The 15,152-nt window shown below is 38.2% G+C and overlaps 1 protein-coding gene across 1 annotated transcript in view; it reads right to left on the bottom strand.

The window, feature by feature from the left end:
• Positions 1-11,336: 11,336 nt before the first annotated feature.
• The window catches only part of RNLS (renalase, FAD dependent amine oxidase), a 332,737-nt gene continuing 328,921 nt past the window's right edge, over positions 11,337-15,152 (bottom strand). The window contains exon 7 of the mRNA XM_003409249.4: positions 11,337-11,654. Within this exon, the coding sequence (XP_003409297.3) occupies positions 11,502-11,654 (153 nt within the window). The 3' untranslated portion in view covers positions 11,337-11,501. The remainder of the gene's footprint in view (positions 11,655-15,152) is intronic.

The following is a 15,152-nucleotide window of genomic DNA, read 5'->3' as shown; positions in this document are numbered from 1 at the left end:
GCTCAGTGGTTAAGAACTCAGCTGCTGAACAAAAAAGTTGGCAGTTTGAATCCACCAGCCGCTCCTTGGAAACCCTATGGAGTAGTTCTACTCTGCCCTACAGAGTCACTATGAGTTGGAATCAACTTGATGGCAGTGAGTTTTTTTTTTTTTTTTTAACGTCAATCAGTGGGGAAGTGGACAAATAAACTGTGATATAGTCATACAATGGAATAGTGTACAATAATAAAAAAGAATAAACTAGGTCTATGTATTATAAAACAGAACCAAACCCATTACCATTGAGTTGATTCTGACATATGGCAACCCTATGTGGTACAGAGTAGAACTGCTCCATGAGGTTTTCTTGGCTGTAATCTTTATGGAAGCTGATTACCAGGCCTTTCTTCCACAGAGCTGCTGGGCGAGTTCGAACCACCTACCTTTAGATTAGTCGTTGAGTGCAAACCCTTTGTGCCACCCAGGGACCTAGATTGATGTAGTATGTATATGACATGGAAAAATAAAAATTATAACATGAATGGATAAATAAGTTCCAAACGGCTTGATACAATGTTCTGTAAATTTTAAAAACCCACAGAACATCATATTTTTATGAATAAGTACAAAGAAAGTCAAAGTTAAAAATATGGGAGTGGTTTCTTCCGGGTTAGAAAAGAGAGAAGGGAAAAGAGATGGGATTTTAGTTAGAAAACTGTCAAAATTTTAACCTCTGTTAAAGAGTTTTCTCTGTATTAATGATTTTATACTTTTACTATAAACCAATTTCTTTAACTATTTTTCATAGTTGGTATGTACTTTTTAATTTTGTCTTCTGAGGTTTTTAAAATGCAATCAAATAAATCGCTTTGTTTCTTTGTTTCTTCTGTTATTTAATTTCTAGAAATTCTTTATCAATTTAGAAAAATTTTTTTTTTCAATTTAGAGATGTTTATATTTTCTTTTCCTTCTGTAGTATATAATTGTCTATGTTTACCCCTTTAATTCATCTTGAATTTACTTTAATGTATAAGGACAGAATCACATTTGATTTTTTTTCCCAAATAGCAAACCAGTTTTCCTCAAGTCATTGTTAAATGATTCTTCCTTTCTAATTGGCTTTGTATTGCTTCCTTTATCACATTAAGTGCTATTTTATAGCTATTATATCCATTGATTTGTTGAATTCTTGAATAATAAACTGTAATTATCTAATTTTATAATATTTTAATGGCTGATAGAAGTTTCAAGCTCATTACTTTTTTGCTCATAAACTTATTATTCTTACCTGTTGATTTTTTCCAGATGAGCTTTAGAATTATTTTTTAAAGTTAAAAAAAATCCCATTGTGATTGCGTTTAACCTATAAATTACGTAAATGGAAAAATTAATAACATTCCCTATTCCCCTCCAGGGACATCCTAGCTATATCTTTTATTTAAATCTTTAAAAATATCAGTGGGTAAAATTTGGAAAATTTTTCTTTGTATAAATTTTGGATATACCTTTTCGGGGATTATTGTTGTTAGGTGTCGTCGAGTTGATTCCAGCTCACAGTGATCCTATATACAACAGAACGAAACACTGCCTGGTCCTGTGCCATCTTTATAATCATTGCTACATTTGAGCCCATTGTTGCAGCCACTGAGTCAATCCATCTTGTTAAGGGTCTTCCTCTTTTTCACTGACTCTATACTTTACCAAACATGATGTCCTTCTCCAGGGACTGGTCCCTCCTGATAACATGTCCAAAGTACGTGGGACAAAGTCTGGCCATTCTTGCTTCTAAGGAGCATTCTGGTTGTGCTTCTTTCAAGACAGATTTGTTCCTTCTTTTGGTAGTCCATGGAATATTCAATATTCTAGTGCAGTTAAAGTGATTCAATTCTTCTTCAGTCTTCCTTATTCATTGTTTATGTGCATATCAGGCAATTGAAAATACCACGGCTTGGGTCAGGCACACCTTAGTCCTCAAAGTGACATCTTTGCTTTGCAACACATTAAAGAGATCTTTTGCAACAGATTTTCCCAGTGAAATGTGTCATTTGATATTTTGACTGCTGCTTCCATGGCCCTGATTATGAATCCAAGTAAAATGAAATCCTTAACAACTTCATTATTTTCTACATTTATCATGATGTTGCTTATTGGTCCAGTTGTGAAGTTTTTGTTTTCTTTAAGTTGAGGGCTGAAGGCTGTAGTCTTTGATCTTTCTTAGTGCTTCAAGTTCTTTCAGCAAGCTAGGTTCTGTTATCTGCATATTGCAGATAATTATAAGGCTTTTATTATTGTAACTATTGATATGTTTCATTGAATGAACTGATTTCCTAATCATGTTGTTGTTGTTAGGTGCCATCAAGTCAGTTCTGACTCATAGTGACCCTATAGGACAGAGCAGAACTGCCCCATAGGGCTTCCAAGGAGCAGCTGGTGGATTTGAACTGACAACCTTTTGGTTAGTGGTTAACACTATGCCACCAGGGCTCCTTCCAAATTATAGGTATATTCTTTTAGCTGTTTTCCATAAAATAATTTGTTAGAGTGCTGTGCAGCCGGGTGGGTAACCTTTTCTCAATTTCAGTGACACCAATTTTTTTCCTTTGCAGTGGTCTCTGTATCATCAGCATTGTTTTTTCACTGACAATCTTTTGGTAGACAGCAAACAATCAAATTAAATTAAAAGGTTAATAAACATGGCTTAATTTAATGGTTAAGGAGCCCTGGTGGTGTAGTAGTTAAGTGCTTGGCTGCTAACCAAAAGGCTGGCAGCTAGAACCCACCAGCTGCTCTGCGGGAGAAAGATATGGCAGTCTGCTTCCACAAACATCACAGACTTGAAAACCCTCTAGGGTTGCTGTGACTCAGAACTGACTCTGTGGCAGTGGGAGTGGGGTTATTGTAATGATTAAAATATATGGTCCAAGTTTGAGGTTGGTGTCTGTCTAGCAGAAGTGGGTCCTATTCTAGGCCTAACTCTTGCCACACTTGGAGCAAGTTTAATACAGAAAGAATTCTAGTAAAGAAAGAGTATGAAAAAATTAAAATGTTAGTCATTAATCCCTGACTGGAGCTCCGGTGGCGCCAGTGGTGAAGAGATCGGCTGTTAACCAAAAGGCCAACTGTTCGATCCACCAGGTACTCCTTGGAAATCCTATGGGGCAGTTCTAAGCTGTTCTATGTTGTTGTTATGTGCCGTCGAGTTGGTTCTGACTCATAGTGACCCTATGTACAACAGAATGAAAAATTGCCCAGTCCTGTGCCATTCTCACAATTGTTCCATAGGGTTGCTTTAAGTCAGAATCAACTCAGTGGCAATGGGTTGGATTCGTAATAGCATGTGTTGGTAGTGGTAAATCACAATGGCAGAAACACGCCCAGAGGTGCTATGCTGGTTGCACAGGTAAGCATCGTTCCCCTTTCCTCCTTCACTCCAGCACATAGATGTGCATGTACACACACCAACTACACAGAGATGGCCCGTTTTACGTTCCCCTTGAATTTCTTAGTTTATCACGTCTTTTAGGAAGTAGTGCTCACTTTTATTTACACTTTTCCTTTCAATCATTTAATCATTCAACAAAAATTTACTCAGGGCTTACTATGTGATATGCTGTGCTAGGTTTTGGGGACACATTTTAGTTTAAGTCAGACATGATCCCTATCTTTCTGAAACTTGCTGTACATATTCTTAAGGTTGGGATTTTTTTTTCTTCATTTTCATTTTTTTGTGCCTTGTCAGACTTCCTAAATGGTCAGTTTTTCATTTTTTTTTTTATGACATCTTTTAATTACATCCTATTGCTGATCGCCTGAATGTTCTTGAATTATTCATTTACCGTTCTGGGGATTCCAAAATGAAGAAAACAAACAAAAATCTCTGCCCCCGTGGAGCTTACTAGAGTCTAAGGAAATTCTGATTCTAAAGCTTTGCAAGATTTATCTGATTTTTTATGTTATCTCTACCATGGAGACTTAAGAAAAAAAAAAAAAAAAGTGAACCAGGCATTCTAGAAAGTTAGCAATACAAGATTTGGTGTAAAAAGAATCTCTAGTTAGTGATTATTTAACCTGAAATTCACTTAACCTCCTTCCACAGGTAATTCAATTATCTGTGGTTTCAATAAATTCGAATATACATGACTCTAGCTTTTTAGGTAGGACAACATAAAACAGCCTCAGCAGGCTTCTGTTCTCTGGTGAATTTCTGGTGTCATGGACAGAAACTTTTAAATAGTAGGGAAAATGGTGAGAAGGGAAATGCAAGTACAAAATGAAGATATTTCAAATGGTAGAGCAGCTTTCCTATATGTTTCTTTCGTCCCCGCCCCCCCCCCACCAAAAAAAGTGATAATGGAAGGCAATATAAAGTAAGGACTCCCTGAGTTCACCTAATAACTGAATAGAAACTGTACAGGAACAATGTAAGTACTGTTGTATTTATCTCCTCTATGAAGATTGCTACATTTTTTTCTAAGGGATAATTCATTATCAGCAATAATTTCCTTTTGGTGCTTATTGAGTTTGAATAATAAATGTTAGTTGAATTCACTCATTTATTGGTCCTGCTTTTGAGGATCTTGCAGTTTTGGTGCTAAGTAAAATTTGAATAATTACATACATAATAAGTATTATAAGTCACCACCCATCTGTCAGTTTGTTGTTCTGTGGTGACTTACACATTACTACGATGCTGGAAACTGTGCCACCAGTATTTCAAACCAGCAGGGTCATCCACGGTGGACAGGTTTCAGTGGAGCTTCCGGACTAAGACAGACTAGGAAGAAAGGCCTGGTGATCTAGTTTTGAAAATTAGCCAGTGGAAACCCTATAGATCACGATAGAATATTGTCTGATATAGTTGTGGAGGATGAGTCTCCTAGGTTGGTAGGCAACAATGGACTCAGGCATGCCAGCAGCGTTTCGTTCTGTTGTACATGGGGTTACTGTGAGTCAGAGCTGACTTGACAACTAAGAATAACAACAAAGTATTATAAGAGTGGGGAGACTAGACTGGCTGGGGAAAAACAGGTGGAACGCAACGTTTGTTAAAGGAGCACAGCAATAGACCATAATCGCATCTGTTTATTCATTCACTCAAGAGTCAAGAAGAATTACTGAAGAAAAATGACTCTACAGCCAAATTTAAAGTGACTCTTGAAGCCACAAGACGGTCCCCAGTGAGTTTGAAAAACACTGAACTGGCTTCTTAAAAAAAAAAAAACTAGGTCTAAAACTACCTATGGATGCAGTCACGGTCCTGAACAAGGATTATTTTCCTAAGCCATATTTCACTAATAATAATGGTGATAATACCTCACATTTATAGAGTATTTTCTAAGTGCTGGGCACAGTGAGAAACACTTTACGTATATATTCTATACTCCTCAGATTAACCCTAAAGATAGGTAAATTAGTATCCCCATTTAATAGATGAGGGCCTTGAGGCTCAGGGACATAAGAAACTTGGTTAAGATCACAGGTCTAGTAAGTGGTGGATTCAAGTTGTCATGGAACCCACCAGGAGTTGAGCTTTTGAAAATGAAGGCCAAGAAGAGGAAATGAATCTACATACTTAGCCAAACACATTGAGAATGTGAAATAACTCACTCCCAGTTTTCACAGTGTTTCAGAGATTAAGTAAATACTCTTCAGAGGATCCAATCCAAGCGTGCAATTCTTTGCATTCAGCACACATACTTGCTGAGGAAAAAGACACCGTTCATTGCAGAGAATGTTCCTACTTTACAGCATCCCTGCTTCTGGTAATGACCTTTCCTGGTTTCTTTCCAAGGACTACATTAGAGCAAACTGCCTTTCCCCTCAGGCAACAACTGCCTACTTACCAACTGTAACAGGAAAGAGAAAATCAGGCACAGCTGGTCTCAGGGCTGACTTTGCTGTTCTGCCACACGATGCAGAGGAAACTGGCCTTCACAAGGGCCACCAGGTTCTATCTTTTCTCCCGTCTCCTCCCCTTCTTCATCATCTTCATCACTGATATCACTCATTAAGTACTTACTATGTGTTATGCGTTCTCCTAAGATTTAATATATAAAACGTTTTATGTGTAAGGTTTGGACTGGATTCCACTGCAGAGTATTTACTTAATCTCTGAAACAGTGAAAACTGGTAGTGAGTTATTCCACATTCTTAATGTGTTTGGCTAAGTATGTAGATTCATTTCCTGTCCCTTTAAATATTTCTATCCATTTTATATTATATGTATTTTAAATATATTTTATTCCATATAATTTTTAAGCCTTGCAAAAATCTTATGAGGTAGCTACTAAGAATCCATTTTTTAGATATTAAAGAAGGCTAAGGGAGATTGTTGAATTGCTTCAAAGTCCCATAATAAGGAGCAGAGTCTGGATTAAAACACAAATCTATTTAGCTCCAGAGGATATGCTCTGAACTGCAATGCTATACTATTTACCTTAAAGAATTTGTAATGGGGTATAGACTAGGAGGAATCAATCCCTGGATGGTGCAAAACACTAATGTGCTTGGCTGCCGACCAAAAGGTTGAAGGTTCGAGTCCACGCAAAGGTGCCTTGGAAGAAAGGCCTGTGCCTACCGCCAAAAAATCAGCCACTGAAAACCCTATGGAGCACAGTTCTACTCTGATACACATGGGCCGCCATGAGTTGGAATTGACTCGATGGCAACTGGCTATAGACAAAGAACAACGGACCAGGTGTGTAGATAAGCCTGTATTTACATAAAGTAATATGGTTAAGTTTTATCTGTTGCTGTGGAGTTTTAACTCATAGCAACCCTATGGGTCAGAGTAGAAGTGCCCCATAGGTTAAACTTCAGAGGTTCTTAATCTGGAGCCCATGGAGCCCTGAGCATCCACAGATAAATTTGGGGGGGTTTGTAACCTCCTAAAACAGAGATTAGCGAACTTTTTCTTAAAGGAATAGACAGTGACTATCTTAGGCTTTTGCAGGCCATACAGTCTCTGTTTCAAATATTTACCTCTCCTGTTCCGTGCCCTGGTGGTGTTGTGGTTAAGTGCTAAGGCTGCTAACGAAGAGGTCGGCAGTTCAAATCTGCCAGGTGTTCCTTGGAAACTCTATGGTGCGGTTCTACTCTGTCCTATAGGGTTGCTCTGAGTCGGAATCGACTCGACGGCAGTGGGATTGGTTTTGGGTTTTGTTTAGTGCAAATGCAGCCACCGACAATATTCAAACCGAGGAGCAAGGCTGTGTCCCAATAAAACTTCATAGACACAAGCAGCTGTCCAGCAGGCTCTAAAATGGTAATCAAATTCAGCATGCATATATGCATAGATTATTTTGTTGTTGTTGTTAGGAGAAGATTCATAGCTTTCCACAGCTTCTCGGATAGGTTCGAAAGGCAAGATGGTTAATAATGACTGGCCTAACTCGTCTCCATGCCCCTCTAAACTTGGGCATTCCAGGATTCTATAATCCTACGTGAAATTAACACTCTCCTTAGTGGCCTCACTTGCTGGATTCTGCTATGAAGTCTTAAAACCAAAAAAACCAAACCCAGTGCTGTCAAGTTGATTCTGACTCACAGCGACCCTGTAAGTCTTAAGTGGACTTTAATTACTGTCTGTTGAGAAGGAAATGTGGGACACGTTATCATTTCAACCTTCCCTGGCTTACCTAGTCAGATGATACTGGCTAAAACACAAATACTTTCCACACTGGAATTCAGCAGCTCAGTCTTGAACCAGCTAAGCTGACATTTCCTGAGGTTTTTTTCCTCTTCCCAGGAATCACTCTCTGTGCTCTGCTGAGTCTTCTCCATAGAAAAGGATTGACGTGTCCTGACTACACTAATATGCAGTTTAGACACCAACATGTAGTCTGCACAGGTGTGTTGCTGAGTTGAGGGGTTGTGCATACACTTGTCTGGTACATCTCTGCATTTGTTCAGTACATTCTCTCCCACAAGGAAACATGGTTCTTTCTCTTAGGAGTTCCCAGCTTCATGAATTAGAGCATCTTATGGCCTGTGGCTATACCAATATGTACCTTTACCCTGTCTCCCACTCCAAGGTCTTGTCTTCCCAACTAGAGTCTTTTGGGGCAGATTGCTAATTATATTCTGTTGTGTCCACCACAGAGCCTGGAGCGATGCTTTGCACATGCTTTGGACAGGAAGTAAAGAAACTAAAGAAGTAATTGTTTAGGTTATGAGCACTGAGATCTCTGAAAGCTATGGCCAGTTTTAAATTCTCGTATCACTTTTGAAAACCAAAATAATGGTTGTCCAATCGATTTGAATAAAAAACTAGACCAACTGCTTTGAGTTTTAGAAAAAAAAAAAAAAGATATATTACAACAAGGAAGTACAAATACTATCAAATCATGTGATTTTATTTATATTCCAGGTGTTTTGAGAATACATAATCGGGCTTAGGAGAATAGGCAGGAACAAACAGTAGAAGGGGAGGGAAATATGGCAGAAAGATGAAGCAGAAAGGAGAATGGAACAAGGGGAACAAAAAGACAAAGAGGAATAAAGAAGGAAAAGACGAATGCAGAGTGAGTCTATGTGCTAACCAGCTACTGCAGGGTTGAAATTCAGTACCACAAGGAAGCAGCTATTTCTCACAGCAAGTGCCCCGCCCCCCGCCCAAGAAGGAAATAAACCAGCAAATGAAAATAATGGGAGTATAAATCATTTAGCTGGTACTTATTCCATATTAGGCTCCTAGATCCGTGGATTAGCGTTAGCTCTCTGAAGTGAACCATCAACCATCAATAAGAGGACCACATGGTGCTGACTGTAGCCCCAGCTAATATTTCAGTTCAGCTTTAATTATCACTTTCATCTGGCAGCAGCATGGTGCCATGTAAACAGAAATGGGTCACGAGAGGTGTGGGTTCTTGTCCTGACATACCATTATATGACCTTGGTTGGCCAACCTCTGTGCCTTGGTTTCCGCATCGTCAATTGCAAATAAGAATTCCCTGCTCTGCGTATCTCATAGAGGTGTTAGGAGGATGAAAAGAAGAAGAAGAAGAAAAAATATATGTATATGTATATTCATGCTCGGATGAGTATAAAATCCAGATAAATGTAAAAATTGACCTTGCTCTCTTCCCTTAACAAGGTAGTGGGTAGGCGTGGGGTGGGGAAGATAGCATTTTGCACAGACGGCTTGGTGACTCAATGAAGTGTCTTTTTTTTCTCCTTCCGTAATATCTGGTCTAATATTATTACTGCTTTCTTGATGACTTTAGACATACTTTTTCCCTTCAGAAATGCCAAAGGTGAAAAATACTATTCCACTCCTATAATTTGTCACCCTCGCTGCCTGAGGAAGACGTGAAAAGACAGTTTAGTAATTAAGCTTTTCAACACTGCATCATAAAGTTTTATTCCAGCAAAGGCTATATTTATCAGCTAACAAGTATTAAATCACCCCACTGCTCAAGCCGTTTCTCACTTGAATATGCTCCTTTCAAAACAGAGTAGCTTTCCTTGGCTGGCTTGATTAATAAAAGCCTTTGTTTGGAAATACAGTGATGATGTGTGGTCCTAGGGGGCTGACATACATACATACACCTCAGCAACTGTTCCAAATGGTGTTGACCTCTCTGTCCCAGGGGAGTTTGATACCTTAGCCCTGTGGTCTTTTAGGGCATCTTGGCCATGGAGTTTAATAGCCGTCTGGGATGGCTTCCAGCCCGATATATTCACATATCTGTTTCGTTTCTAAAAGAGAAGAAGTAAATGAAAATAAAGAACATAAACATTTGATTCATTTTATTTCTCTGTTTGAGCATCACGGAATCGGCCCGTTCCTATCAGAAATGGATTCTGAGTGTAAAATGCGTTTTCAAAATGATTAAAATAGCAAAACAATAGTGAAGTACATATTACATATTCTCATATTGCCATAGCCCTCTCAAACCAGCTGCACAATTATGAGGGAAACACACTGAGAATGGATAGACATTAAAAGTCGTCAGTAATGGCTTAGAAGAGTACTTTCTTTAAGTACCCTCTCCACTTCTATAAATCTTTCTTCTCTCCTTTGGAGGATACAAATTCATGAAAGGAAAATAACATTGTTCAGGACATTTCTGTCAAATGACTCCACAGTTATATTAGTTAAAGAAAATTAGTTACTACACATGAATAACTTTTCTACCATATTTTAAAGGGAAAGCAAAAAGTCAAATGTTAAATATTTGCCAAAATGAAGGAAAAATAACTCATTATTTTTTTATCTTTTCATAAGAGACTGGATTAATTTCCTTTTTCCTTTCTTTGCTTTCAAAATAAGTGACATTACCTTCATGTAGGCATTTTAGTTTTTCACCAACTGGCTGCTAAAAGGACACATATTAATCCCATGCCACAGAATCACAAAACCCGCTCTGTCAATCATAAGCACGTTCTGACGGTGCCTGTGTATATGGGATAGTGGGCATCCAGGTGCGAATCTTTACGTGCTACCAAGACAATATGTCTTTCCTCGAACTCTTCTTAGTTGGAGAGACTGCAACAAATTCTTTCTTTTAAAATTATAAGACAGAACTCACCATTTTGGTTTTTCAAATTAGCAACAGGTAGATTGTTTGGAAGGCTGGAGATCAATTCTCTCTAGCCAGTAGTCATGGGGTCAAGTCAGTGAAGCTTGTGGGTGACATGCTCAACTACTATGATGGCACATATCGGACTGTTTTAAGTGCATCTATTTTCTGGTTCAGTAAATTTTTTGCTGTGTTAAATTCATTAAACTTAACATAGTCTACTGTCTAAATGTCACGAGATAGTACATTAAGAAAACAGCATCAGCCATAGGAAAAAGAGAAAGGTACAGGAAGATAGGTTTTCTATATAATTTTTATCTTGCATATTAAGACTGGAATTTTTTTAAGGTTAAAAAGTACTGTGTGACTTGGAAAATGAAGTTGAATCTGGTTATTTTCTGAACATCTGAAGAGACTTCCCTGTCAGTTAAGTTGCCCTCCAAACTGCAATCCTAGAGATGATGACGTATTTGACCTACAATTCAGGGTCATTTAATAACCTGGGAGAGAAACGAGAAGCTAAAATTACACTCTGATATCCACAGTTTGCAGGAATCTTGTAGTTCAGTAATTTGCAAAAATATTTATTCAAGGGCACATCTGAAGGTCTAAAAATGAGGTCTTGATAATGATTATCCTTTATTTGGAATTGAAATTTTCAACATGATAACAAAGGCTTTGGAACATGAACTATTACTTTGACGTGATATAATTTTTTGGAGGATCGTTTGTTATTCTTAAGCACTACTTTTTCTCTAAAAAGGTATAGTCACGGCAATTCAGAAAAGTGGCAAAAGGTGTGAGGTACAAGGAATTTTCAGTCTAGGTTGTAACTATCAGTGTTATAAAATTGATTTTATACTTCATATGAAAAATGACAATAAGTGGAGAACAATTTTCCAGTCATTTCTCTCAAAGAAATAGAAAACAAAATAATGAATAACAGAAAATTGTGAAAACAAAACCCCAAGGTACATGTAGAGAGTAAGGATACTGGTACTAAATATGATTCTTTAAAGCTTCCAAAACACATCTGGCAGAAGTTATGCAGCCGTCAAAGTTGGACTGAGTAAAGCCATCCCCTCCACACACAAGGAAAGGTTTGAGATGAAGAGTCATTTGGCCAGGACAGTTGGCAGCAGCACTTGTAACCTGAAAAAGTAAAAAAAGAAGGGATTGCAACTGACATTCAATGACCCAGCCTGTTGTCATGGCAACGCCTACCTGGGGGAAGGTCTCTCTACCTGGAGAAATCAAGGTTTCTCACAATGAGGGAAGGAAAACAAAACTAAGACCTCTAAACTTGTCTGTTACCCCAAGTGTTTACATTTACATTTTAAATGTTTACATTTCAGTTATTCAATACACTAAACTGAATTCAGTTATTTAATACACACTTAATCAGAAGTGTGCTGAATTTCAAAATACGTAGGTCATGATATGCTAAATTAGTTGGAAGTATGGGGGTTTTTTTGTTAGTTTTGTCTTAATATGAGAGAAATTATATTCATGAAATCATTCACCAAACAATTATTGAATATCTGCTATGTGCCAACAAGGCGGAAACAGAAGAGACTAAGACATGGGCTGTGTCCTAAAGGAGTTTACAGTTCAGCATGGATGACTGGCACATAACCGTAGGGGTTAAAGGCTAAGACAGAGTGAAGGAGAACACACGGAAGAGAACCCAACTAAGTCCACTGGGACACAGAATACTTTAAACGGGACATTACTGGGCATTTCACTTGAGTTTCTGAGGGCTCCATAAGAGTTTGCCAGTCAAGGAAACGGGGGCAGGCGGAGGCGGGGGGAAGGGGAGAAGGTCATTCCAAGGGGAGGAGGAAGCATGTGAAATGCTTAGAGTCTATGAGCAAGAGAGGGCAAAGTGTGCTTAGGAAACTCTGGGGCAAGTCAAAGTGTGTGTGTGTTGTGGGGCAGGGGGCTGGCTAGGAGAAGGGGAAGTGACAACATACAAGGGATATAATTTTTCAAAATAAAAGATATGTAAAACTCATACATTAAAAAATGTCTACTAAAGATGTATAATTTACTACTTATAAACTAAAACCATGGTGGGACAGTGGTTAAGAATTCAGCTGCTAACCAAGATGTTGGCGGTTTGAATCCACCAGCCACTCCCTGGAAACCCTATGGGAATGTTCTGCTCTGTCCTGTAGGGTTGCTGTGGGTTGGAATCAACTTGACTGCAACAGGTTTGGTTTGGTTTGGTTTTACGAACTAAAGGAAGAGAACCAGCCAAAGTCTGGGATTTATTTTATTTTGTGGCACCAAGTTCATAACATTAGAAATGATGAAAAAGGTATAGAGATTATTTCCTGGATAAATTATACTCAAAATTAGGATGAATGATGTTAATAAGCATTCACAGTAAGGAGAATGAGTAAGACAGATGTAGTTTTCTTGGACACTGAGATGGTTTGGCCACTGAAGCACCAAAACACCCCCCCAAAAAACCAACATACACACACACACACAAATTATTGCAGACAATCTCACTTTGAACAGCTTTACCACACAACTGCAGGAAGTGCCATTTGTATAAACTACAACCTGACAGATTTGGTTTCCCTTATAGTGTTTTCATGGAGAGTGATAAGGTAAGGCCCATAAGAATTTGCTTGCTTAAAAATCAAAATAAAAAAATGTAATAAATGCTATTTGGATCATGGTGCTGGAAATTTTGGTCCCGGACAGGCTACGTTAGTATATGCCTTTATAAATTTTTCAACCCAGAAAAACTTTATAGATATTTTTATTTTTATGGTATATTTTGCTTTTTTTTTAAAAAAAGAGGTGATACTATTTTTTCCTTGTTGACTTCTAAAGATATAGTCTTCTAGAGACCCGTGTTACTCAGACACAAGCATAAAATGTTTAAAAGTATTCTTCCACTTTTCTGAAAGTCACTGTATAACAACATTGTCTATCGGAAGCATAGCAGATAATCTTGAAATTGGCAGAAAATGTTTTTGAGTGGCTAAAACAGCAAATAGTGGAGACGCTGAAGCACAGACTTAGACATTCAATCAGGGCTTTTTAACTTCTACTTTTGATAGAATTTTAACAAGTTGGATTACTTGATTTATGAGTGAGAAATTAAGGGAGGAAGAAAACTGTGGTTAGTTGCTGTCGAGTTGGCTCCAATCCACGGTGAGCTTGGGTATAACAGAACGTAAGAGTTGCCCAGTCTTGCTCATGATTGTTGGTGTGTTTGAATCCATTGTGGCTATTTTGTCAATCCGTCTCACTGAGGGCTTCCCTCATTTTCACTGACCCTCTACCCACCATGATGTCCTTTTCAAGCAATTGCTCTTACCTGGTATGTCCAAAGTAAGTGAGTTGAAGTCTCTACATCTTTGCTTCTAAGGAACAGCTGGTTGTATTTCTTCTAAGACTGATTTGTTCATTCTTTTGGTAGTCCACTGTATATTCAATATTCTTCGCCAATACCACAGTTTGAATACATCAATTCTTCTTCTGTTTTCCTTTTTCATTATCCAACTTTCACATGCATATGAGGCAATTGAGAAGGCCATGGCTTGAGGCGGGTGCACTTTAGTCATCAAAGTGACATCTTTTTAAAACTTCAAAGAGATCTTTTGCAGGAGATTTATCCAGTGCAATACATTATTTGATTTCTTGACTGTTGCTTCAATGGATGCTGAATGTTGACCCAAGTGGAATGAAATCATTGACAACTTTCATTTTTTCTCCATTTATTATGGTGTTATTTATCAGTCTAGTTGTGAGGACCATTTTTCTTCATGTTCAGGTGTTATCCACACTGAGGAAGAAAACTGCTAGACGCTTATATATTAGTGACTTCGGAATGTGACAATTGATAGTCTGAAAACACAAGATGTTACATAAAAATTCAAAACACATACAGGACTGGGAAGAAGTCTGTTAGTCTGGAGCCACTGAGTGGAGGGGCAAATAACCTCTGGTGCTTAACAGGCCCTGAGGGCATCAGCTATTTCAATTGTCCTGCAATTACTAATGCTCATGGTGATGGCCACCAGGAAACCCTGGTGGCGTAGTGGTTAGGTGCTACGGCTGCTAACCAAAGTGTCGGCAGTTCAAATCCACCAGGTGCTCCTTGGAAACTCTACGGGGCAGTTCTACTCCGTCCTATAGGGTCGCTGTGAGTCGGAATCGACTCGATGGCACTGGGTTTGGTTTGGTTTGGATGATGATGGCACCAGTTTTCAAGAACCAGTTCTAACATGAATGAAGTAGTAACTGCTAGTGCTCTTGAATGTTTATTGCGGCCCCCTTTTAATTCATACAGAAACCCTAGTAAGTGGTTACTATTACTCTCATGTTAGAGATGAGAAATCCGAGACTCAAAGACAGAAAGCTAGTAGGTGATGAAACAGAGACTCAAATGCAGCAGAATGACTCCAGAGCTGACGCTTACACTTTTCTGAAACATTGTTATAAAGGCTCGATTTAAGTAAAACAAAGCAAAAATGTTTGAGAGTCACTTAGTTTTAGGCATCTGGAAAATTCACATGAATGGGAAAACTCATTCATACATATTCATATGTATATGTGTATGTCTGTCTTTAATATATACATAAATATATACATATATTTGTATGTATGTGTATAATTTATAAATGTGCA

This window comes from Loxodonta africana, chromosome 16, assembly GCF_030014295.1.
Source record: "Loxodonta africana isolate mLoxAfr1 chromosome 16, mLoxAfr1.hap2, whole genome shotgun sequence".
NCBI lineage: Eukaryota > Metazoa > Chordata > Mammalia > Proboscidea > Elephantidae > Loxodonta > Loxodonta africana.
The sequence above is the reverse complement of the archived record's forward strand: the minus strand, read 5'-3'. Positions and strand labels throughout refer to the sequence as shown.